Source organism: Pezoporus occidentalis, unplaced genomic scaffold, assembly GCF_034315485.1.
Source record: "Pezoporus occidentalis ecotype Australia unplaced genomic scaffold, CSIRO_AGI_Poc_V1 ctg2, whole genome shotgun sequence".
In the NCBI taxonomy this organism is placed as follows: domain Eukaryota; kingdom Metazoa; phylum Chordata; class Aves; order Psittaciformes; family Psittacidae; genus Pezoporus; species Pezoporus occidentalis.
This window is the reverse complement of record NW_026913855.1, coordinates 10,853,492-10,881,222: the sequence shown is the minus strand read 5'-3', so window position 1 is coordinate 10,881,222 and position 27,731 is coordinate 10,853,492. Positions and strand designations below refer to the sequence as shown.

General features: G+C 37.7%; 1 protein-coding gene across 3 annotated transcripts in view; it reads right to left on the bottom strand.

The window, feature by feature from the left end:
- Positions 1-27,731, bottom strand: part of CDYL (chromodomain Y like) — a 107,351-nt gene that overhangs the window by 40,587 nt on the left and 39,033 nt on the right. Inside the window, exons 1-2 of one of the 3 annotated variants that reach the window (XM_062617809.1) lie at positions 19,918-20,231; positions 13,534-14,200 (exon numbers count right to left, since the gene is read on the bottom strand). In XM_062617809.1, coding sequence (XP_062473793.1) covers positions 13,534-14,200; positions 19,918-20,028 — 778 coding nt within the window. In that variant the 5' untranslated portion in view covers positions 20,029-20,231. Of the gene's footprint in view, positions 1-13,533; positions 14,201-18,096; positions 18,446-19,917; positions 20,232-27,731 lie in introns of those variants that run through there. The other 2 variants (XM_062617807.1, XM_062617806.1) reach the window with 2 other exon arrangements.

Sequence of the window (27,731 nt, the reverse complement as noted above, 5' to 3'; positions counted from 1 at the left end):
AAGCACAATTTACCCCTAGTGAATCCATGCTGGCTGTTACCAGCTGTGTGCTTCATCTGACCTGTGACAGCCTCCAGGAGGATTTGCTCCATAACCTTCCCAGGACTGAAGCAAGACTGATGAGCCTATAATTTCACTGGATCTTCCTTTGAGCAAGTATTGTAGATGGGGGTGACTTTTGCCTTCTGCCAGTCTTCTAGGGCACCCCCTGATTTACACAACTTCTCAAAGATTACAGTGAGTGGCCTCCCAACAGCTCCAGCCATCTCTCTTAACACCCTCAGGGCACATCAATCTGTAGGGGTCAAGCTCCTGTAACAGTTCACATACCAGCTCTTCTTCACTGATGATGATGGGCGTGTGTGCATCAACCTGGATTTTCGTTCCCAAGGCCTAGGGCCCAATAGTGCTGGTAAAAGCAGAGGTGAAGGAAGTGTTGAGAACCTCTGCCTTTTCAGCATTGTTGGTGACTAGTTCCCTTCTCCTGCTTAACACAGGACAGTATTTTCCTTCTGTTTCTGCTTGTTATTTATGTACCTGAAGAACTCTTTCGAGTAGTTTTTGACATCTATGGCCATTTTGAATTCAGGCTGAGCGTTTGCTTTTCTTACAGCACCTCTTCACACCCTGCCACTGCCCTTGTAGTTCTCATTGGCTATTCATCTGCTTTTCCATGTCTGGTACTGTTCCCTTTTGGTTTTGAGCAGACCGAGGAGCTCGCAGTTAAGCCAGAGGGGTCTTTTGCGCCACCTGCTTCCCTTACCTTTAAAGGGGATGAACTGGTTTTGTGCTTCCAGGAGAGCATTCCTGAAAAAGTCCCAGCACTCAGCAGCTCCTTTATCCTCTGTGGAAGCTTCCTATGGAATCCCTTCCAACAGAACTCTCAGTAAGCTGAAGTTTGCTCTTCTACAGTCTAAGACCTTGTCTTAGTACTAACCTTCAGTGTGCTCAGCAGGATCCCAGGCTCCACGGTATTGTTATCACTGCAGCCAAGGCTATCACTGAGATATTGCAAAGCAGTACTGTATTTAATTGTCTTTTCACAGCATCTAACTGATGTAAACAAGACTGATCTAAGGTACAAAAAGCATTGGGCAGAGCAGTTCTAGGATTTTACAGCAATTTCTGCAGAATCTAAATGTACAACCCCTCTTCCCCTAAAACAACAAATCAAACCACCAAACCAATTCACCTTCTTAAATTCAACCCTGCAGAATGTTTTCACTCTTCTAAGTGAAGCCAATTAGAGGAGAGTTAAACAGTACCTGTGAAAACTGAACACACACCAAGGAACTTACTGACCTATAAACAGATTTGTGAAAGTACACAACAGTCACATAAATATCACTCTGCAACCAACAGAAATCCTCCTTAACTGCTGAGGATTGCCAGGGATGCTGGAGTATGTCAGTTTTCATCCAAGGGCTCCAACAGCTTCCCCAAGGGCCTTCTCTAACCCTGACACAGTACTGCCAAATCCAGTCTTGTGCAGATCCCTCCTCCCTGGCCAGTGGGAGAGTGGGTACAGCACCTTAGCAAGGGTAGTAGGATCATAACAGGACTCAGCCAGGGAACAGAGAAACCAATGAGCACATACAAAGGGGAGGGGAAGTGCTTTAGAGATAGAAATACATAACCAAACTAATTAAAATCCATCAAAAAATTGTCTTAGTGTAAGGGATTTTTCTTTTTGGAGTCTTCAAAGGATAAGAAGCCTACCCAAAGAATATATTAAATAATTATAGAAAGTAGGCTACTATTTAAGTATATTAAATATATATATATATAAATATCAACACATACAAGACTGAAATATTTGAAAATGTAATCATTGAGCTTAACTAAGCTGTCAGAAGATCACAGCATAGCTAATTCTTACACTGGCAAAATTTAAGCAAAAGTACAGAGATGTTAATGCCAGGTCAACTACAGACCCATTGAATGACTTTTATACAGGTTTATCCTGAAATAAATTTTATTTAGTATTACCCCCACCCTTTTTAACCTGAACATATGTAAGTATATGGCCTATTTGTATTACATTACTCTACCAGGTTTGTGATTTATAATATGCAATAGCGCAGTAATAATTTCTTCATATTATATTTTAACTGAAAAGAATCTAGAGAGATGTATTTTACTGAGGTCTAAATTTCACTTGCCACAATCTAAAACATGATACAAAGTAATTTGGTACCAAACTTCATACCAGGAATTTTAAAATAAAAAAAAAACAAAATAATTTTTTTAAAGTGGAAATACATGCAACTCTATCATAAGTATTCATATGCATAAAACCTCTAATGGAGCATGGAGTGCTGCTTAACATTTTATGCATCAATCACTAATCTACTTCTATATCTTATTCAATCTTAAGATGACATTTCAAACTGGCCTGTGATGAAAAAACAGGGACCCCTTAACTATGATAAGATATAATGAGAGGAATAATGATTTCTTGAAAATGACCACTGTGAGAGAGTAAAACAATATTAGAAAAGAAAGGACTTAAGAGCAAAATATCTTAACAAACCATTGTACAAGTCAGTTTTTTTTTTTCCTTAACATTTCACACCAAGCCAAAAAACAAAGATCAGTGAGGGATACTGACTGGTGTTGCTTGTGTTACTTTACCAGAAGACTTAAGAGCTCAGCCTTTAATGTTACCTATGTCTGCATTTGGAAATGCAAATCAAAAGAAATCTGATTTCCAAAAATGCAGAGCATCAGCACTTCCCCATAAGATCAATAAACATAACAGGTATCTAAACTGTCAATTGAAAAAGGAAAAAAAATGAAAAAAAGGATACCATTGATTTGTCATGTGTCTTAAAAGCACTCATGCTTGGATAATTTTACCCATTGCTTTCAAAGCTGATTAAACACAATGTGATTGTTACTTTCTCCTTTTATTTTACAGCATTTAAAGGGCTGTTGAATCTAGCATTCTGGACAGAAAAAGAAAACCTCTGAAATAGGCATTTCCTCTGATTCTTAAGAGCAGAAACCTCAAGTACAACTAAATCAAGTTCAGAAAACACTCATTTCAAAGCACTTATTCCAGAATAGGTCTTCAATTCTGACCCATAGTTTGGGCAGCTACTTCATTTACTATCATCACTGTCTTATACTACCATGATCATTTAAAGAAACCCATTCTCTAACTTCTTATAAAATACATATTCTAAAATTTACTTATTTATACCTTTTTGAAATTGAAAACTTTCCACTTCCTACAAGGACCTCAGATAAGCAATATGTCTAAATTTCTTTTTTCTCTCTCTCACATATTTAAAATGGAGTTTTTGCTGCTCTACTGTTTGTGCTCAGAAAGGTCATTTCTAAAAACACCCCCCAAACTAACTGACTATACACAACCCAATAAAGCTAATGGAACAAAAAGCACTATCAAGGTACAAAGCAAAGAAACAAGAAAACAAAATGTCTCACTAGCTTTCAGTAACACTAATCAAAGATGTGACTTGTGTTTTGCATAAAACTTTTAAATATTTCAACCAGGTTTTCAAGCTAATTGCCTACACATGCACCACAAGTAAAAATGGTTCTCTAAACCAAAACCACAGAATAATCTGTCATCATTTGTATCCAGAAATTAATGGAGAAAATCAGAAAACACAGTAAAGTGTGTTTGAAATACCCATTATTACTGTGTAAGTTTTCCTGCTTGTACTATATAACCCATCTTTGGGTTCCTTGGTGAAAGGGTTTTGCCCTGCACTGCCACAAATACATCTCCACACAGTCATCAACTTTAAGAGAAGCCCCAGCAGGATATCCTTTCTGTATGCTGAAAATTATTTTAAATTATCTATGTCAATAAAATGTTATGCCTGGTAAAATAACAATTAGCTTTGTATTTACAGTTGGTTTCAGCTCATTCCTGTGTTTCTCAGAAGTGCCCACTGCATTAGAAATCTGTCCAGAAACCAAGGGAGGAGGGAAGAATACAACATAACAAAACTGTTTACACTGCAGGGGTTTTGTGCTAACTATCCCAAAACACAAAAGGATGAATGAAGATCAGTATTCTTTACATAAAGCACTTAAATTGGGGGTTTGTTTGTGTTTTGGGGGGTTTTTTTTGGTTGTTTTTTTTTTTTCCCCCGATGATTGTTTCATACAGTTCTCTTAGCATCTTTTCAAGGATGCCCTGTATGAATCCAGAGTAGAAAAAGGTGCTTCACAGTAAGTACCTCAGCAGGAACCAGACCACAGCTCCACTTTCTTCCTGCTTTTTCAGTGCCTATGCTACTGTCTTAACAGGGCAACAACTGGAATTTCTGAATATTTGCACAGTATGAAGTAATTTCATAAATAACAGCTGAGTGAATTATTTCATAAATAATAATGGCTAAAAGTGCAGAAAGAAGCATAACAATCCCTGAATTACAGTTTTCAGGTATGTTACAAAATGTTTCCTTACTTCTAAAGCAAGACATTCTTTGTAAAACCATATAATTCCTATACAGTTTACTCCCATTATCCTTATAAAGGCCCACAATTATTTTAAATACCATTATCTCTTGTACTCAAATACATTTTAGCAAACAGCTCTCAGGACTAAATGGAAGCCATATCAAAAGCCATTATCTTTCTGTTCTGAATCTGACACACTTTGATTTCTTTAGATGTTCCCTTGTCTTATTTATTAAATTCCAGAACAGACATTTCTAACTCCATCAGTCACTATTTCAAGACTGTAACTATCTTATTGTCTAAAATACTTTCAGTATTATTTTATATCCTCTTTGTTCTTATTGTTTCAGTTTTCATCAATGGATTGGCCTAGATTCTTCAACGACGTACACATCGGAAGTCCATTTGGACACCTTTCATATGGAACTACTCTTGAGAAGGCAGCCAGCCAGTTTCTCCACTCCTTCTTATTCTAGCCCATCTTAAAAACAATACGGTAATCCAAGTTGAAGTCTGAGGGACAGCAGTGCTAATGCATGGAAGACATTATGCCAGCCAACACGTATGATCTACAGATACATTATACACCACACTTGTTTGAAGAATAATGACAAATGTATGTGACAAACAGAGAAACCTTGAGAGCTTCTGATATTAGGCCAAATCTTCTTGGAGTTGCTCTTAGCAGTGTTTAGGTACTCGTATCTGTATCCCAGGCTGAAACTGTTTAGGAGCCCACAAGGAAAACAATCTTCTCAAGTCATCTTCCTGCTGTTCATCACTTTTGCTTTGCCTCCTGCTTTAGATATGTCTCTCTGAAGTTTCTATTTTCTTACATCTTAAGTAAAAAATAACTGTTTCTCTGTAAGTGTTGTACCTTTGCTGTTCACTGCAACTTTTTTTGAGTAGAGCACTAATAAATATAAGTAAGCACAGATCCTATTGCAGAGTCTTATGACATCCCACTGTTAACCTCTGACACAACTACAATGAACTATGAAGCTTACTCCATTTTCCATCTTTCCAGCCCTTTCTTAGCAGCCTTTTAAAGCACAAGTACTTACTTTCTTTGATTGCCTCTTTCAAGGAATAGTTTCAAAGAAAATAAATGACAATCTGCACTTCTTTATGCATGTTTCACTACAGTGTTCAAAGAACTCTTTATACAATGCTAAGATACTCTTTCCTCCCCTTCTTCCATAGTAAATCTTAAAACTTCCCAGTTTTCAGATGTGTTCAAATATAGAATATTGTAGTTCAAAACACTAGTGCTTATAAATTGCCTTTGTTTCTTAAAGGCATCTAAAATATAACAACTTGAAAGCATTTTAAATTAATAATACTCACCTAACAAAATCCAAAAGCATTTTTATGCATTCTAAGATTGCAAAATTAAGAAGTTACTAGAGCAGAATCAACTGTTTGATAATTTGTGGCTTAATGCATTTTAGTGTGTGCTCTTAAATACATTTACAATATAAATGGAGTGTACAGAAGATAATTTAGGTATTTTTACTTGATTTGAAAAAATGCATACAATATCACAAATGTACACCTTCTGTACTTATTTTCTTTAAAGAATAGTACTTTGCTGTATTATTACCAATAACTAACAGCAGCAGTTTTGGATCATGACTATGCCAGTTTGAGTACTGCAACTTCTCTGGCTGGGTAGGAAGTACAGCTATCCTAGAGCAATCTGGAATGTGGTGATTTTATTAGTTGTCATTATGAAAAAAAAAGATATTTTTGCCATCACCTGTAGAATACAAACCTGCTTCCAGCTGTTATCCAAGCAGCTAGCTTAAAAAATAAAATTTAATTTAAAACTTTTAGGTTTGCAGCTCCTCAACTCTAACCATTTTCTCTCTTTCACAAGCATTGGGGAAAAAAAAAAGGAAAAAAAGAAATAGTCTGTTTACTAATTCTATGGCATTTTATCCCACCTATAGGCGTCCACCTATGAGCATGTTTTGTTGGCTTTTTATTTTAAGTAGATGATGTGATCAAGGCAGATCTCTGAACCATATTACGAATGTTTTGGTCTGGTTTTGATGGATTTTTGTATCAACCTATTAGGGTTAATCTTCTTTTCAAGAAAACACAGTTTCATAATGACAGTTTCCTTAGCAAACATGCACTCCATCCACTTCACAGCCTTAACAGAGGTGGGAGATGTTTTTTAAGAACTGAGACAGCAAGCGACCATAAAAGCTGGTGGTTACTCTGGCAGGCACAACTGCAAAAGGCACTGCACATGTATTTTTGATAGCGCTTCACATTTCTACTGCGTTACCAAAAGCTCTCCTGAAATTCTACAATTTTGACAATGGTGGAAGAAAAAAAAAGTAGCCCAACATTTTTACTCTATTGCTCAATCTGATCTTCAACACATTTTCTCTGCATAGATGTATGCAAAGTAGGATGAGCGAGCCCTGTAAACAGGGCCTTTGCTTCACAGTGCTTCATCTTCCCTAAGTTTCGACACAGCAGGTATGACAAATGTGTCCTCAGATATTACTTTTGTCTCATGTTGGTACAAGTACTGCGGGAGAACATAACAGCTGATCGTTATTGACCTCACCAGAGCAGTCAAGACAGATTTGTACTCCAGATCCTCAGTCTGTGTAAACTAATACAATATCAGAAGAACTGCACAGCCAAGAGCTTTATGCTTACCAGTGGGCCTGCAGGTGTAATATAAATATCAGTGAAAATAACAGTAGTTATTCTACGATTTTCGATGCAAATGGAGTATTTTTTGAGAACTTTCTTGCCTAGTTTGGGGTTTTCTGTTTGTTTTGTTGGGTTTTTGTATGCACGTGCGTTTTTTGGGGGGGGGGGGGTTTAATGTATTTTATCCAGTTTTCATGAAACGTTTTTCAGGGACAGAATTAAAACAAGAAAAAAGCACGTTTCCGTCTCCCTCCCCAGGGACACATCCTCTCCCTCACTGTCACTTCCAGAAGGTTAATAAAAATAAGCATGTCCTTAAAGGAGCAGTTGGTTAGGCCATATTATAACCTGTGGTTTGGGGTCAGGGAAGCAGGGGAAAGAAACAGGACCACTCTTTTCTAAGTAGCTACCTTTTATACCAGCTTAGCTTTATCAAAAGTCTACACCGCAAAGCATCCAACTGGGGCATCTCTGTTCTAAGCATTGGAGGAAGGCAGAAAAAAGAATAAAACAGTCACTTATGCCTTATGTTCTCAGGAAACAGCCTTAGAATCCAAGCAAATCCTGCACTTAAATCCTGATTTATTATTATGATAATCTATTGACATAAACCAATATGGCCCTGAATATGAAAGATTTTCACGAGAAGTTGTCAACCCTCAAGCACCCTGTAATGTAACAATAATCTGTACCAAGAGCTGCACAAGCAATGGGGCAGGGGCAAGACAAAACCCAGAACAGTGTGGGTAACAGATCAATTTTCCACACAACAGAGACCATCCAGTCTACCATACTTCTAAACATTTTTGCATTTATATTAACCCAGAAAATACAGATAAACAAGAAATTGGCAACAATTCTGAGTATTATTTCAGTTAGATAAACTGAAGAACTTGAAAATGAAATAGTAATACAGATGGAAGAATTGCTGGTAGGTTAAAATGTAGAGAAGTAATAATGTGAATTTTTAAGGAATAAAATCTAAATGAAATGCAACTTCTGAAGAAAAAGAACACAAAGGTGTCTTTAAGATTGATTAAATGAAAACTGTTTTACTCTTTACTCTTAGTGATTTGCAAAATGCATACACAATAGAAGATACAAAATTACACACTACTGCATTTGACAAAGAAGTTTAACCAGTAATTTCAGAAGTTTGACAGGCTTTACAAAGGACTTCAATCCATTTCATAGGCTTTTGTTTGCACTAATAAAATACTTGGTTGCTTTCCAGATCACTCAGCAGAGATCAAGCCACCATCCAAGTGCAACTTATAAACATACTGAAAAAGGAAGTTCCTGTCTTACTGCTTTTTTTTTGGAATTGCATTTTACTACTCAACCAAAACAAAAACAAACAAAAGAAGAGCTCGAAGCTGCTTCTGTCCTTCCAGGAGGCTAAAAAGAAATCCAAAAAACTTCAACTTTCCTTTAGTTGTACTGTCTACTCTAATTCACACAGTAATGAACTTCTACAACTCTCCTCTTGATACTGCTTTTTGAGAGGGTTATATGCATATAGCTTGTGGTCCACTTGGACAATTAATGTGGTTCATGCCCAACACACCATTGTCAACTGCTATGCTCTTCCCATGAGATTCAAGAGAGGTCTAACGAGCTGTGCTGGTGACAGTGAACTGTTACTCCTGTAAAGCCCAGTCCCAGGCACGTAAAGAGTGAGGGAAGAAAGTAACTGGGAGAACTTGGGAGGGAAATGGGTGAGCTCCCCTCACCCTAGGGAACAGGGAGCCACTACACTTCATCCAGCTTGGCTTGGTATTGTACTGAAAATGCACATTTCTCCCTGGTTCCAGTTGCTTCCATAAGCACTTCTACACTTGCTTGGTTCCTGTTGAAGCTAAAGCTATCAGACACTTAACCAAACAACAGACACTATTTTCCCTGGGTGTTACAGTGGATTTTTGGTTTTCTGAATCTGTGGTTTTTAATCTCATAAGCTGCTTTAGGTAAGGGAGAGAACAGGTAAGAAACAGACCTTAAGTTGACTCAGTTTTTTCTTGATGCCTGGCTTTTCTTTTGGCGCTAATACCATTGTTTTGCGATAACAGCAGCACCATTATCCAATTGAAAAAGCAGCAGACACCTTGTAGGGTGAGATACTGCAATCATCTTTGTATTCTCAGACAGCCTGCTACTCCTGCAAGTTATTCGTCTGAATTAATACATGCAAGGAGGGAGATGCTAATGCCATTGTGCACACTGGTGCTGCTTGTCTACCTAACAAGTGATGTAATTCATTGCATTTCTTGTATTTCTTTTCTTCCCGTATGCCAGCCATCAGCCTGCCTTATTCTAATTATAACATATGCAGCTAGATGTGCTCTTCAAGCTCATTTTATACTTTAAGCTTTACATGCCTTCCTGCCCAAAATATCCCTTTTCGTGGCATTTATTCTCGATTGCATCCACATGTTGGACATTGTTAGCTGAATAAAAACTGTAGCTAGAAATAGCAATAGACACTGCAGAAACTGTATAGGGTGACCCAGAAAACAAACAAAAATCCTAGAATTTGCCAAGCAATGGCACCTGGTTTATGGTCAAGCTTTGCAGAAGGTGAACAATCAATACAGGCATTTCGTCCTTTCTAAAATTGCAAGACAGCTCTCTAGCCCTGGGTGATTGACAGATAAGATTCCCTTTACAGTTTCACTTGTGCACTCTATTAAATAGAACTTCCCAATTTATTGAGAGTGTACTATGCCTAAAACATCTGCAATAAAATTTCAAAGCTATTTTTTAATTCAACTTTGATGAAGGAAGTCTTCATAAACTTTGAAGGTATCAGAACTTACTGTTAAGACATAAGGCCACTTTTTCTCTTGCCTTGTTTTGAGTAATATACATAGCTTGTGGGTGCCATTAACACCTTTTCCACAACATTTCAGTTCTTTGGTGGTGTTTTTCTGTTTCATTCATCCACTTCAGGATCACTTCGATTAGCTTTTCATAACAGCTGATGATCAACACATATTTCGAAATACCAGAAGCACAGCAATGTTCATTCAGTGACCCATTCCCACTTCTTCCATATATCACCCTTCTTAGACTTGTACGTAGTATATTATCCCATTGACCCTGTTTTCAAGGCCAAGCCTTTAAAATATGAACATTCAATACAACGGTTCTCTTTGTTTAAAAAATGTACTTTGGATAGCAGCTAGATTTTAGTGTGCTGAAAGCACCAACTCCCAGAGCAAATATTACTGTTATTTTATTCCCCTGGTACCCCTGCATATTTGTATAAATATTTGCTGTTGCCTTTTCTGAGACTGTAGGAACTTCGGAACAAGAACCGCATCATGGCAGTTTGTCTCGTGAAAAGCCACACTAGGTACTACAATAACACCAGTATTTCCTAGTAATTGCAGTCATGGGATATTCCTATGCATACAAGTTCTTTTTTTCCTGGTGTGTACTTTTACTCTAAATGAAATAAAAATAAAAATCAAAGCTGGGGAAAACAAAAACAAGAACAGACTAAACACTGAAGAGTTTCATTATCCTGAATTGGGACTAAGAAACTAACATGAGTCACACAAAAGCAGTCACAGCAATAATCTCAAGATTAGGAACACTCTTTTCATATTAAAATTTTAAATTATTTTTCCAACATTATTTAAAAAAAATCAACACCTAAATTGGCTTTAATTAAAAAAGTCTAATTTTTTTAAGGTGTAGTATATATTTTTCTAGAATTTCTTAAAGATATGCATTCCAATTAATGATTTCTGTTTTGACTACTGGGTTTTTCCAACAAAATTGTTATAATAATAACTCCTAAACCAGCTCAAGTTAAAAGTTATTTTTCAAAACATGCTTTTGTCTTCCTGACAACATGCTCCATGTGGAAGTAGGAACTCTTTAAAATTAGCAGAAAGTGTATGTGGAGGAGGTGGGAAATTTGGAAAAGAGTGCTCCAAATGCCAGATCTATCAACTGTATTATTAATATGCCAGACCTGGTGCATATGAAGATGAAGGTACGAATTTGACACTGTTGCCTCTCAATGAATACCTCTCATGATGTGTGATTCCTGAGGTTGGTGTTGAAAATGTGATAGGTGCCCATTTAGGAGAGAAGGAATGTCTTAAGTAAGGAGTGAAATGGGATCCTGCACCATGACAGCCCCATGCAGAGGAGGGAACGAAGCATTGATTTGCTACATTTTTAATGAATAGCAGTGTGAAGTTAAAAATAAAAACAGCAAGAAGAGCACAGCTTTAATGAAGACATAGAGAATGGATCAGCTCAGGAAGCTCCAAGGCCAAGCTAGCTGCCTCTCTTGGCTTTTCTCTAAATAAAGATCCACTCTGTCCATGCAGAACAGCTGAATCGGAGCCTGGGCTTCTGTGAAAAAGGTATCTGTCCAAGACATCCTGAAAGCTAGTAAAAAAAAAGACTGATGTCAGATATAAATGTAAAGTTTTTTTTGTTTGTTCATTTGTTTTTACTTTGTTTCTAAATTTCATAATCTGAGAATTACTGCACAATTTGGATGTTACCCCAAAAAGGCCCTTTGTGTGCCTTTTCTGAACGCCATGAGGCAAAAGCAGAGCTTATCAATCGCTTCACTAGGAACAACACCATACTACAAAGTGCATATTGATTATCATCAAACTATCGTGCTTGCACACACACTCCTCTACCTCACCTACTCAGAAAACTCTTGTACTGGCATTTCTTGCATTTTCCCCTCCAGCTCTGTTTGCATCCTCTAAGATTTACATTCCTTCTTTAGCCCATGCAAAGGAAGAGATATTCCTGGCATCAGTGTGTGCATTACCATGGTTACCTAGTTCATCTGCAGCAAAATGGGTTGGTCCATGACCTGACACTGCAGCTCCAAGAGCATATTCCTCCCTCGTCCACTGCTTTTCCCCAGCTGTTTTCTCGGAAAATCTGAATGCAACAGTGGGGCATCCAACACAAACTCTCCCAAAGCCTTCAACACATTTTTTTGCCCATATAGTTTGCCTCTAAGCATGTTCTTTGGCAAGCCCTGTCCTTGGTTTTCAAGCAATTTTTCCAGCAAGTCATCATCAACAGCATACCTGCAGATTCTACCCGCTGCATTTTATTTATTTAAGGACACAGAATTACACTTCAAACTTGAACCTCAAAAGCATGCTTACAAGAACACCTGTGACTACACAACAACCTGGGTCTGTCAGGGAAGAGCCAAGGTTTGGGGCACAAGAATGAGGATTATGAAGTCTTAAATGAGGGTCTCACCTGGGTGAAGGGAACAAACAGCTTCCTCACACCGAAGTAGTTTGGGTTTCACTGGTATCACAAAATTTACAGCACAAGCTGAATAACCTGTCATCTACTGAGATGATAGCAACCCAGGCATCAAGCCTAGATAAGCTCTCAATATCAAATGAGGCATAAATGACAAAATATTGATAAAATAGAATGAAGACAGAATTCAACCCAGGCAGAAGGCATAAGTACTTCCACAACTGGCTCAAATTTTCACTGAAACAAAACTTACCAACTTTGCTTTTTTTAAGCAATATCATTCTCACAGTTTTTTTTCTGGAGAATATTTATAACAAAATAGATACGTCAACTGTTAATGAAGAATGCTCAAGTGAGTCCTGAGGAGGACCACAAAGATGATCAGAGGACTCAAGCACCTCTCCTATGAAAATAGGCTGAGAGAGCTGGGCTTGTTCAGCCTGGAGAAGGGAGACCTTATAGCAGCCTTCCAGTACCTAAAGGGGGCCTACAAGAAGGAACTTTTTACAAAGGCATGTAGGGATAGAACAAGGGAGAATGGATTCAAGCTGACAGAAGGGTGATTTAGATTAGATATTAGGAAAAAAATTCTTCACTATGAGGCTGGTGAGACACAGGAACAGGTTCCCCAGAGAAGTTCTGGATGCCCCATCCCTGGAAGTTCTGAAGGTCAGGCTGGATGTGGTTTGGGTCAACCTAGTCTAGTGGAAGGTGTCCCTGCCTATGGCAGGGGGGTTAGAACTAGATGATCTTTAAGGTCCCTTCCAGCCCAAATCATTATATGATTCTATGATCTATTCTCATAATTTATGTTTCTAATACTTATACCAAATATGGCCTATTTAAATAAAGCAATGAGATAATCTCTGGAAATGGTACACTGATTATGTGTACCACACAATGTCAAAGCAGACATAGAAGTGTCTCATGGTGATTCTGAAAACACAAATACCAATGAATCTCTGCGAGGAAAACAAAAGCTGGCAAAATTCAAAATGGCTTTGTAGTCATATAGCTATGTAAAATAAAGTTGTGAAGTTCTTCAGACTTGATTTAACATGGCTGAAACAGAGTGGTAATCTGTTTGCATCTGAACAGCAAAAAGGATCAGTAAAATGAAAATTCTACACAAAAATGACCGACCCATACACATACCTTTTCCATTTATTGTTAATGCTGATGCAATTGTGGCTGTTACTGGCACTGGCAATTGTGGCACTAATGGATGTATCCTTGGTCGGCTGCCCATTCTAGCACGCTCTGCACCAGGTCCTAATAAAGCTCCCACTGGTTTTTCCGCAGCTACTTCTGGTGCTACAGAGTCTTCTTGATCCTGTTCTATATGGTCCATTTTATCCGGGCTTTCGTTCTGGAAGCCATCAACTGTTGTCCGGCTCTTCATTGGACTTTTGGGCACTAGGATTTTAATACCTGACTTTGCAAGGTCCATATTTTTCCTTCCAGAAAGAGATGGCGAACTGTTTTTCCGTAACTTCTGGGTGGAAGAAAAGAGTTGATTATTTTTTGACTCATGGTCTTTACCCATAACTAAAGATTTAGCAGATGTCTTTGAAAAAGAACTATTGGTAGATCTAGAGATTTGTTTTCTGGCATTATTTGGAGAGGTCCTGTTTGTCCTGGTTAATGTGCTTTCTTTCTGCTTTTCATTGTGGCGTCTGTTAAATTCATGTATATATTCCTCACAATTAACAAGGTGCTGCTCTGGCTCCCAAGTATCATCTTCACTGTCGTATCCTTTCCACCGCACCAAATACTCTGTTTTTCCCTTCTTGTTTTTCCTTTTGTCAACAATTCTCTCTACCTGTTAAAAAGGAAAATTAAACATTAGACAGGAACAGATATAAGTAACTTGCATGCCAATAATTTGTTAAGTGGAGACAGATTTAAAGATATTCTTATAGTTCTGTAATTCTGTATTGGAGATCTATAGCTTACAGTCTTTCACTGCTGACAAGAAATTCCTCTCTTTAAATCTCTGATTGTTACTTCCATCTCATAAAAGATGTTCTTAAACACCAAAATTGTTCTTTACTAAGTATTTTGCATGCACAAGTATCTGAATATGAGACATTACAGTCAAGAAGCAGCACTGACCCTAGCAAAGTTTTGACACCAACTTCAATTCGGATAGGATTTCCCTCCCTGAATATAGAGATCATGTTTAAATATGCTGTATAAACACAGTGTGTTTACCTTATAAAACTTATCAATTTGGTATTGTTTGAATAATTTGCTTGCTTAGCATAAGGCATGAGAGTATCCCTTACTCACAATGAGCTATCCTTCCACCACTAGGGACAATACGGTACAGCTTAGAAACTGGGACAATTTTTTTTTTTTCTGAGGCTGCTCCTCTCATGAAAAAAGAGAACTTGTTTTGGCCAGTCTTTGATACACGTACTTGAACAAATTACCATGCCTCACTTGTATTGGCATTCATGTCATAAGTATTAAGCATGCACATGCTACACCTGCACGTGGGACCCACAGACTAGAGGAATTCAGGCACTGAGGGGGGCAAAGCCCATAGGGCAGAAAGCAGCAGCTGCAGGGACAGAGGCTCATGCCTTGTCCCAAAACTCATGCCAATCTTCCTACTCCTGGAGAAAGGATATTCTTTTACAGAAAAGAGATGTAAGTTCAAAGCTAGTTTCAAGATTTCCCCTTCTCATTTAGTATCTCCTACTCAAGTTGTTCCTTCTGGTAAATCCTCCAGCCCCTTTAATTTCAGCTAAGGGACCAATACAGCTTTCTTCCCCATCACTATCTTCCCTTTCGTTTATTAAAAAAGCAAGGGGGAGGGATGGGACTATCACTTATTTCACTTATTAATTTAACTCCTAGCCCCTGATCAACAAAGATCACACATGTAAGCCAGAACCACACACACCTAGAAGAACCTCTGAAGACCAGTAACATTTACTGGAGTGGCACTCACCAAATGGAGCATCTACAGAAATGTTTGGAAGGGTGGAAAATATGAGTATGTATGGTACACATATGTATGGTATACATATATATGGTATACACATATGGAATATGATTCATTACCAAATCACATGATTGTTAACAGCAGATTCTCTTAGGAGTACATCTTAGTCTTATATGTGACATGTTATCATAATGTACTGCTTGGTTTTCTACAGTGAGGTTAAATGATTACTATTATATTGCTGCTGAGATTATAATAATTACACATCCTACAAACTCATGTGATACCCTACAGGTGTTGTACTATGCTGTCCTATCATTAGCGTGTTGCATAGCTCTCTTTGAATAGGTCTTAAAAAAAACAACCAAAACAGCAACACACAAATAAAATCAAACACAAACTAGCTCCACCTTCACCTTGTTACTCAGTTGTATAATTCAATACGTTTTATATGTATTATAATGCAATACAAATTGTCCGAATATTATTTAAAATGTTAAAATATGTAAAAAACCATTTTTATTCTGGTTATTTCACTTTTTAGTAAAGTCACTGGACTTAAAAAAACATGCAGCTAGAAAAATGAAATTATTGTTTTTCCATAAAATGTTATTTAAAAGAACCTTAACAAAAATGCTACCCCAAATAATAAAGTGATTATGGAGAAATACACATTCTTTTTTTTTCAGTAGACACTGCGTAACAAGACCTTCAAGTATTAAGCCAGAAATGTTAAATTAAAACTTACAAACAAACCAATGAATCAAACTTGATATATTGTCAAAAAAAAACAACACCCCAATTACTACTATAGTCTTGGTCATCCTCTCTCAACCGTCTAAAATAGATTTTAAAACCATGATTCTCAGAGAAAGATCTCTACCACTAGAAAGGCAGTTTAATTTTCTAGCAGGAAATCTTCGTAAGAAACAGCATTGATTACTAGGCACAAAGTTCTACTAATGTCTTTCAATACCGAAAGGTCACTCATAAATGACATGCCCTTTTCAAGTACGAAGCCACTCCTCTCATCCAAAAAACAGATACCTTGCAGAGATAACAGATGAACTCTAGAACCCAAGATGCAAAAATCCATTCCCAACCCCATGATATATAGAGTAGACAGAAATGCATAAAGAAAATCACTATATTTAGCTGTATTGTCCAAGCCTGCAACAAAACCTACTTTGACATTGCTTCTTTTGATCAAAAGGAGGTATTTTTCCTAATCCATTAATTCTTCTTGAAGACAACTTATTTCTATTTTATTTATAACACAAAAATTACAGCAATTAACCTGTGATACACAATTTGTCCTGTGGTTTTAGAGCTTTAGTGAGGGACTTTTTGGATTGCCTCAGCTTGATTAGTCTAACTCCCGTAGGACCACTTGAAAAACTGCTTAGGAATATTTTGCCTCAATACTTTTGCTGATGATGACAGCTAACATAAGTGTTTCTCATCCAGAGCTGGGAAGAGGAAACTGGAATGCTTCCATGATGCACACACGGTTTGAGTAGAACAGGAATAGGAATATCCACCCTGAACTAGTGGCTTATTTAAACTTTCATTGCAAAAACAGTGACTACAAACTTGTACTTCTCTTTTTCTACCGAAAAAAAAAGAAAGCTTTTCCAAGTCTTCCACATCTACTTTGGTGTACAGTGGTGTGACATAACACGAAATACAATGCAAGACACATCACAGTCTTATGTTAGAAGATACTAACAACTTACATCCAAATATTAAAAAAACAAACAAACCACACACACACACACACAAAAGGGGAATCTAAGTGGACAGGGAAAAAAAAGTCTAAAGTCAGCTAACATGCTGGGACAACTAGGTAACATCTGCATGGGTAGTATTGCTTTTCCCCCCACTACTGTTACTTTGGAGCTGAGCAGGTGCTTTTCTGATTTTATGCCAAGATAGTTCAGAGTTAAAAACTGGCAGAGTGCCCCTAAGCGCCAGGGGAAGAGCAAGACCACATCTTTTGCCATAATCATGGCAGAAATGCTGGTAACAAGAAGTTCATGTAAACTACCATTTCTACAGTGTCCAATGCCTTGTGCCATGGGGTAATATTTCTTTTCAGCAATTAAAAGATCCTGCACTGTCAGGATTTGCCACTAATGGTTAGTTTCCAACTGTTGCAGTAGAATCAAAATAGAATGGAAAATTATATAAAAAGAAAAGATAAAAAAAGTACGAGCAAAAGTCATCAGGCAAAAGATAACATCTCCCAGTTTATTTTAGCATACTAAATTATCACTTTCCCCACATGGGGTAGCGATCAATAACATTCAAAACCTCAGCCAACAGAAAAACTAACAGAAAAACAACATGCTGCTCAGAGGTATAATCCAATAGTGGAGTGCCCAAACTATAATCCCACATACCATAATTATATCTGAGATTTCCCATCTGTAAAACAGTAAATTTCCCGTCCATGAATGTGGTGAGACCTGGTTCATGTTTGTTTTCTCTCCCCGAGGAAGCAGATACTTTGATTTTAATTGCTTTTATTAGCAAAATATACCACATTTACACTTTTTCAAAAACCAGACAAGAACAAGATAAGGTTACAGGCCAAACTGCTGTTCAGCTAAAGCTACGCCAGGTGAGAATGGCAGCACTGTAACTGCTCCTCCTTGCCCTGTACAGAGACAAGAGTTGTCTCCTCCCCATCTGTAAGCACTTCTTCTGTAATTATCCCCTAATGTAGCTCTGTCAAAGTGACCTGGTTTAGATATTAAGAATACTTGAGCTAATGTAGGCATCCTGAAACAACTGGTTTGGAGAGCAGCCGTGTATGCAGTATTTTCTGACGCATCTAAAAGCACTGCAACTTTCAGCAGAGGACAACAAACACCTATAGGTAGGACAGGCACAGGAGCCACTTCATTATGGTGTGGTCAGAAAAAGGGCATGCAGTCTTAATTGATGGTGGAAGATCTTTAGTTCAGATCAATAAAAGTAAGCATAAAATTCAAAAGGTAGTTCTCACTCTAAAGCACTGTAATTTGGGCATGTTTGTAAATTCTATAAAGAGCATATTCTCTGTGTGTAAGTCTATATGCATGCATTATATATATAAAAAGATCATACTTTCATTTAACAGATTTCAAGAGATTAAACTAAAAGTACAGTTCTTGAGGGAGGGCAACAAAAAACAGAATGAGCAAAATAAACATACAAGTAAGCATGTAAATGAGCACTGCCCTGTTTATTACAAACCCATTTTCTATACATATCATAGAATCATAGAATAGTTAGGGTTGGAAAGGACCTTAAGATCATCAAGTTCCAACCCCCTGCCATGAGCGGGAAGACCTCATACTATGTCACCCAAGGCTCTGTCCAACCTGGCCTTGAACACCACCAGGGATGGAACATTCACAACTTCCCTGGGCAACCTATTCCAGTGCCTCACCACCCTAACAGGAAAGAATTTCCTTCTTATAGCCAATCTAAACTTCCCCTGTTTAAGTTTTAACCCGTTACCCCTTGTCCTATTAGTACAGTCCCTAATGAAGAGTCCCTCCCCAGCATCCCTATAGGCCCCCTTCAGATACTGGAAGGCTGCTATGAGGTCTCCATGCAGCCTTCTCTTCTCCAGGCTCAACAGCCCCAACTTCCTCAGCCTATCTTCATACGGGAGGTGCTCCAGTCCCCTGACCATCCTTGTGGCCCTTCTCCAGACTTGTTCCAACAGTTCCATGTCCCTTTTATGTTGAGGACACCAGAACTGTATATAATACTCCAAGTGAGGTCTCACAAGAGCAGGGTAGAGGGGCAGGATCACCTCCTTCGACCTGCTGGTCACGCTCCTTTTGATGCAGCCCAGGACACGCTTGGCTTTCTGGGCTGTGAGCGCACACTGAAGTCGGCTCATGTACATTTTCTCATCGACCAACACCCCCAAGTCCTTCTCCGCAGGGCTGCTCTGAATCTCTTCTCTGCCCAACCTGTAGCTCTGCCTGGGATTGCCCTGACCCAGGTGTAGGACCTTGCACTTGGCATGGTTAAACCTCATGAGGTTGGCATCAGCCCACCTCACAAGCGTGTCGAGGTCCCTCTGGATGGCATTCCTTCCCTCCAGCGTATCAACCAAACCACACAGCTTGGTGTCATCGGCAAACAGGCTGAGGGCACACTCAATCCCACTGTCCATGTCACCTACAAAGATGTTGAAAAAGACCGGTCCCAACACTGATCCCTGAAGGACACCACTCGTTACTGGTCTCCAGGTGGACATTGAGCCATTGACCACAGCTCTTTGCATGTGGCCTTCCAGACAGTTCTTTATCCACAGAGTGGTCCACCTATCAAATTGATGTCTCTCCAATTTAGAGACAAGGACAATCATGTTCTTCTCTGTCCTCATATTCATCTCAGGCTATATTAACTTAATAATAAGAGAATAGCATCTATTTGACTCCATACTCTTGTCTGTTGTCTTTAAATGCAGAAGAAAGTCTCCAACTAATGTAACAAGGCTATGTTTACATTAGTGCTTTGGTTCAGAGCAATAGCACAATTTAAAAGCAAATCCTTCCCCCCTCCACACTATTTCCACTTACTGTGCAATGGTTTTTTTCGCAGACCAGTCTTTGTATACGTGGTGAGGATTCCTTATGGAGAAACATAAACTGGAAACAGAAATGTACCAATGCAATGGTGTTATCAGTCATGCTTCAATCCCTAATGGGCCACACAGGTCCAAGCAAATAACAGCTCTGCACAGTTTCAACACACATTGTAGTATGTATATTTGATCTTGAGAGGCCCCACTAAATCTAGGCCAAAATAGAAATGCCACATAGCAGAGTATGTAGAGATGAGGTCACAGCACCAATTACTATACTTAACTGATTTTCTCCAATTGAGACAGTTACTACTCTAGACTTTCCCCAGTTCAGAGGCAGAATCTAGAATATATGCAAGTCTTGCACACATGTGTGTACGGTATGTGAACAGTTACCCTTGGTTAAATTGGAAACTATTCCATATACAAATGGGACCTAAATGATCATCCATAACAAATCAGCAATGTTTATGAATGACTATGTCCTCTAATTATTAAAATCTTGCAGAGGTCAATGATAAACAGTATTCAAATACTTCTCACTATAAATAAAATAAATGCATTCAACATTTAAAAAATGCAACTCATATACAGCAGCATACAATGCATGAAAACAGTTCAGTGCCAAGTTTTGCTTAAAGAAAAAGGAGAAAGTAGTGTTGGGGAGACAGTTATTCAAAAGAAATTTAATGGTGATGTCAAAATACACCTGAAGGTCTGCAGAATGTGCACTAAAATCTTCAATTTAGACATTGTATTAGAAAATACATCATTTACATGCTTAACTTGAGTTTTGCTCATTGGTCACAGCAGACTGCACCAGCAGGTAAATTTTACTACCAAAACCATAGTAGTGTAGTTTAAGTTCAAACAACATCATATAAAAATTACACTAGGATACCATATACATCCTGAAGTTCATCTTTACTGTAACTCCCAATATTTTACTCCCTTTGTGTTAGCCTGGGGGTGTACATGTAAGCCTGCCAGCACGTGCTTCTGGAGCTGACTGATTTGATTAGCAGGACAGAATGATTGGATTAAGTTGATGAACTGTTGTAAACTGAGCCACTGCACCCTTCTGGCACAACTGGCCACAGCATCTATACAGTGCAGGACTCTGGTTATGGTGATGGCTGTAGTACATATATATTGTTCTGGAAACCAGAGTGGCACAAAATTAGTATGGATCAGATGTGGGCAGATTATTGCCTTTGTGTCAAAACAGCTAGAGCAGATGATACAGCTTTTGTGTTTCTTTTGTGACAGCTCGGGGATGAGGGATGATACCTGCTCTGGCCTAAAGCCTGCCAGTACAGAGTTCACATGCTCAACTGTCTTCTGGCAATTGGGACCAGCAGTGTAAGTTCATACAGGATCCTTGCTTTGCAACCCGCATGCACTCCTAACCTGCTTTTGAGGAGGCAGTGTGTGTAGTGAAGCTGGAACACATTCATGCCCATGAACAGGAGTCACATAAAGGACTAATACACTTTAGGTAGTCCTTCATGCTAGCAGTGCAATAAAGAGAACCGTATATCTCACCCTACCTTCCAAACTGTGCTAAAACAAATTTTAAGATTTCTCTTTTCCCCAAGCTTTACTTCATTCAAAGAATGTCCATTCTTTTAGGATTCCTGGACACAAGTCATGCAAGAGCTAACTTTGTGGCTCTCTGCAACACTCAATTACTATACTGGCCTTCAGGTCATAACTAAAATTTTAATTCACACTCTGTACAAATTTCTAATTAAGTTGCCTATAAAAACACAATTGTTTCAGTGAAGCTCATAATTTATCATCAACTTTATGACTTATATCCTTCCAAAGTCTTAACAAAGACAATAGACAAAATAATTACTGCATTCTCATCAACGAGCCAGTGGTTCCAGGGAATCACAGCTGTGGTGTGTGCCATGCCTGGCTGCACAACCACCTCCTGAAAAGGCACTTTAAGAAGTTCTATGCCTTGTACTTACATTTAACAAACTCAGTATCACTGTACGTGCAACTCCTTTATGATCTACTGAAAAATATAGTCTGCAATCAGGAAAAAAGGCCCTAGTAAGGAGCCTTTTCCATAGAGGACACCAGGGAAATGGGTGGGGAGGGAGGGCCTGTGACACAATCATTTTGCCTTAGAGAATTAACTGAGAATGAGATTTACTTCCTCACGAGTCACCGCTGATGATTGATGCTAAAATGTCAGTACCACAAATCTTTCCAGACACAAATTACATTGAATTAATCAAGCAAGTTGCAGTGCAAGTTACAGCCTACTACAGAATTGATCAACTGCTTTAATTGTAGTTATCTAACTATTGCAAAAAATGGTTAGAAAAATCTTATTCTCATCAACTCACTGCTCGTAATTGTTCAAACCTTTTTTCACAAACAGATAAAATAGACTTACACATTTTCTATTGGGCAAAAAAGCAGACTGAAAATACATGAAAATCTGTACAAATATAAACAAACACCTGCAACACTGGATTCTTACCAAACATGCACAGTTTGAAGTAACAACAAGTAGCGTCAAATAGGCTTATCATCTTAAATGGAAATGGCCCTAATCAGAAGGAACTATTAAAAATTACGAGCATTTGGTTCAAGATATACATTTTGGGCAGTCAAAGCTATTACACAGGTATTACTGTGCTATTAAGTTATTAAAAAATTTCTCCTTGCTCATTATTAGAAGATCTCAGCACGACCCACACACAGAATTCTAAAGGAAATGCTTCGGATCTTCAATTCATTTGTAAAAGCTATATTCCAGGAAGCAAATACTGGATTTTTTATTTTTTTTTAAAAAGGTAAATATTCTGCCTGCACTTGTTAAATTCTCTTGCTGGTATCTCTCCACAGCAGTCCTGAGAAGTGCAGGTCTCTAACATGGCACAACCAACACTATACCAAAGAAAAAATATAGAAAACTATATCAGGTATTTATTACTGGCAATACGAAAGACAAAATTATCACCCAAAGTTGATCATGTTGGATGTGATAATTCAGGAAAATGTAGTAATAAGCTAAAGCTACCTCACGGTAAGAACTTCAACAGCTTGATTACTATTTATTTGAAGTATAAGACCAATAGAAACATTGTCACTTCATCCTTCAGCTAGAATAATACAGAGTAGCAGATAAAGAATTTGTCAACATTAAGCAACCAGGTTACAGACTTTTGCTTTCAAAGCAGGAGAAACTGAACCTTGAATCTTGAACACTGCTAAAGTACAGGCTCTATAAAGACAAGTGATTGATAGATATTCAAAATATTTTATCTAAAAAGAGTGTTTTAAGGAGAGAGTAGGTCACAGGAAAACCACACTCCAAATACGCTAGAGAACACTCTCACAGCTAAGCAAACTTCAGAAACGGGAACTGTAACAAGAAAGAGGAACAGGAAAAAAAAAAATATCACAGGACAGTTGTAGAGTGAACTTGGTATGCTGTACCCATTTTATCAAATTCCACTTAATTCTACAATAACACTTTTATCCACCAACACCAAACAAGGCTTTTCAGCAGCCTACTGCTTGCAGAAGGACAGCGGCATGAGTCTGCTACTGTAGGTCAATTGACCAAACCTCAGTAAGAAGGGACACAGACCTCATAGAAGCTCTTTGAAGCTTCTTAGGAAGCTTTTTTCTTGTAGAGGTCCTGAGATGCTTGTCCTAAATAAAGACAGTAGAGACAGACTTCTTGGGAATCACTGCATACAAGAAGACACAATACACACTTACAACCTCCTACCAGGCTCTTCTCACGCTTGCACCAAAAGCTTATTTCAGCAAGACATAATTCAGGCTTCTAGATAAAAGACCATGACTGCATTTTTGTTTTCAAATACAGAAAAACACATTAAACAGTTCCAGATAATAGTAAAGAACAACATTATTTACTGTGTCTTTCTGCACTCCTTACCTCAATTCCACCACCTTCTAGAATGTGCTGTATATAAGCACAGGTCCCCAGTCACTCTGCCTGCAATATGACTTCCCTCAGTACCTGATCTAATCCCATCCAGAAAAGCTAGTGATATGGACATTCCCCCTAATTAATCAACCTCAGTGCTGCACAGCTGCCTCTTAGTTCTGACATGAAGTTTCTCTATAGGACTTATTAGTAGATGAATTATTTTTCCAGTTGGAAAAAGGCATTTCTCTGGTTTAGGCCTCAAATCCCTCTACTTCCCCAGCTTTCAGTCTTAGCCTAAACTCTTGCTCCTTATTTAATACCACTGCAGTGGAGTGTGACTTCACTCTAATTTTCTTTCGAAACCAGGCTGTGTGGTAGCAGTAAAGCCATGTGATCACTGGTAACTCTGCTTGGCAAAGATTCTTTCAGCTTGTAAATTTTAAAGGTTATTCAAAAAAGCAGGGAAGTTTTATAATGTCCTTCCAGTGCGTACATTCCTAACAACAACAAAATCAGAGTACATACAAATAAGTCCATGATTCTGGCACATAATTAAGGTTTAACTAAGCCTGCACATGGCACATTAATAGTACAAGTTTTGCAATAAGGTGTTCAAATGACTTTCTTATTTCACCCATATTTGTAACTTTCCTAAACCTCATCTTTTCATCCTTCGAACATGCCAATTGGAAATAAAACTAGCCTACATTTCATCACTATTTAACCTCCTGCTGGCATAATTTGACTGAAAATATATTTCCAATAATTACAATTTTCCCAAATTGTATCTAATGCTTTAGGCATGATACATACTTTTTTAACATCACTCATCATTCAGCCTAACATATTACATTGATACTACAAGTCCTGAATTAAAGGGAATGATGCCTACAAGATTTTCTTCTATTGTCTTTTGAAGATACGCACTGTCTGGACAATTTTTCAATAATTCAGATTTTTTTTTAACAGCTGGGTAGCTGCAACTTCTCTATTACATGGTTAACAATAATTTCTGAGGTAATATAGACATAAAAAACTTTCTGCAGAAGAATCTCTATTCACTATCCTCTGGAATGAAGTAAAATAAGGAAAAATACACAACTTCCAGAATTGGGTAACAAAAAAAAACAAACAAAGAAGAGTTATTTGTTACTAAAAACACTTCCTGTCCATTATCTTTGTCTAGAAAACATTGTCTCAAAATTGGCCTTAGCACGAAGTAGCCATTGATCTCTTAATAAAACACTCAAAAACTGTGCTCATAAAGGTCATAATGCAGACACTAAAGGAACATAAACTATTTGTTCTACAGATTTTGCCAATGTTCTTCAAAGCATGTGCAAAGCCAGAACTTCTCACTAAAAAGAGCCATGGCTGAAATCTTCACATAGGCAGAAATGATATGCACTGCAACTTGCCAAAGTCCACTCTCAAGAACAAAGGAACCAAGTACAAATTTCCTTCTCTACTTGCACCCAAGTCTTTCCCTCTGCAGAGATGTCATATAAAATAATTTGTCAACTTTCTATTATTACTATGAAAATATTTAAAGTAAACTACCACATGCTGATTTGCAGAGGAAGCACATATTTTTTTTTCTGTATTTTCCTTCAGATATGAACATTGTATTGGCTTTTGGTACATCCTCACCCTCCCGCTGTACTCACTTCTAAGATAACTCTGTTTGAAAGAGTGGTTTCTGGTGGGTGGAAAAAAAAGAAAGTAAATCTCTCATGCCATCTCCTTCCGTTTCAGTTGCTTTTTATCCCTTTCTCTGTATTTGTCCCTGTCTATATCTGATACAATTTGCAGTACTTTTCCTAATCCCACATCATAGTTTGCTCTCCAAGTAATGCCTTAAGGATTTTATACTATAACAGTGTATTAAACCCTTACTAATTTCTCTAGTTTCAATACTGAAGTAATTTGTAAAATATCTTGCAAAATAACAGCTTTTATTTAAAAAAAACAGAATCATTGTGTAGACTAATCTATGCAGCAGTTTGTGGTACAGTCACTGTTCACAAACAGGTTTTTACTATATATATGTATTTTAAGTTAGGTCCGAACCTTTTTTTTTTTGCCATAGTTACATGTACAATTTCACCGATGGATCACAAGTAGTTATTTCTACATGGTATAAGCTGTAGAGAATAAATGACTGTATCACCTCTGTGTTTATGAAATAGACAAATTCACTAATGGGTGTGCAGAGAAGACTTAAGCATGTAATAAATACCCTGGCATCTATTTTCTCCTACACTATGTCTTTTGTATTTAAAGTCAGTTTAAATATGCACTTTTTTACTGAAGAGCTGGGCTTGGTATAGAACATCTTAACATTATTACCCTTTCTCAGCTGAAAAAAACCCACCCCAAACTGATATCCAAACTAATGCCACAAAAAAGAATGTAAAATTTACATAAAAATAGCTTCACATTGCAACACAAATATTATTTACAGATTGCCTGTTCTGAGAAACAGTCATTGCAGGTCAGTGTCAACAGGGGGGAGTTACCCTACCAAAATAGCTACTGCCTCACAAAACACCTTTCCCGCACTAGTAATGCCAGTCTGTTTCTTTACACAAAGTCCTCTTCAGATTCTGGGAATGTGCAGGCAACGTGTAGCATGTTGGTCTTCCAACTGTCTAGCCTTGGTAATCCCTGTCTACACAAAACAGAAACAATGTACTTAAAAGCAAGTTGCCAAATTCCAGAAATATGTCATTATACTTATTTTATCATTTGCCAAATTCCAGAAATATGGCATTATACTTATTTTGTCATAGCACAGTTAAAATAACATTGAAATATAGAAGCATATTTCACTTTCGAATTTGACTGGAAGTGCAGGTGAGAGCTCCTTTCTTCCTACACGTTTTTCTTTATATCTAGCATTATTACTGCACATCTCTACTGCATCTAAAGAACTTATCCAGAAAATTCCTTGCCAGAGTCCAAATGTTTCTAGAAATAGTCACATATTTTTAAAATCTTTTGAATTCAGGATCTTCTTTAAAAATAGATAATTTCCTTTTTTTCTTTCAATACTGGCAATCAAGTCATCCATTGACAATGTCCAGTACTGCCTACAAATTCAAAAGAGCTTTTTTGGTTAACTTGAATATATTGGAAACTATACCTTTAAAAAAGATGTTTGCATATTAAAAGTCTTTTGTGATAGTTTTTGATAGCTTTTTTAATACTTTAGTGCTATAAAGCCCAATTAGTGCAACTCGGCACAGCATTTAGTCTTATCTCTATAGTTACTCAAAAATTAAACTAAATTAATTGATATTGTTACCATTACAGTGATACTACAGAATAGAATTGAATGTCTAAAACAAATGCACAAATTCAGGTGTAATCCAAAGCACTAGTGATTTTGTAAAGGCTTTTCTGGAAACCGTGTCCAAACCGCTGTACGTTGTCATGTAGTTCATGATTCTGCATCTTCTACACCTTGCTACTTGAATAACACAAAGGTTCTTCTTCTTCCTTGCTATTGTTATTATTACTCATCAGTGACCAAGATATATACCACTGACAAATTTAGACTTTGATTTTAAGGCTATGCTTTTCATTATATTGAGTGAGTACTGATTAGCGAAGATGGCTCTGTTACTGTAAAGAACATGGCTGATTCCTTCCTTTTCCAGAAAGAAGCAACATTATGAATTAAACTGGTGAATGGATCTGCCTAAAATAAGTACACCAGAAATGTTTTGGTTTTCAACTGGTTTACCGTGTAATCATACCTTTATGTGACGGAAATGGGACAGAGATGGGCGGCATAAATGGAGATTCACTCCACTTACTTTTTACTCAAGATTTACCAGCAGTGGTGAGTTTTCCTGGAATAATGAGAATGTGGAATTATG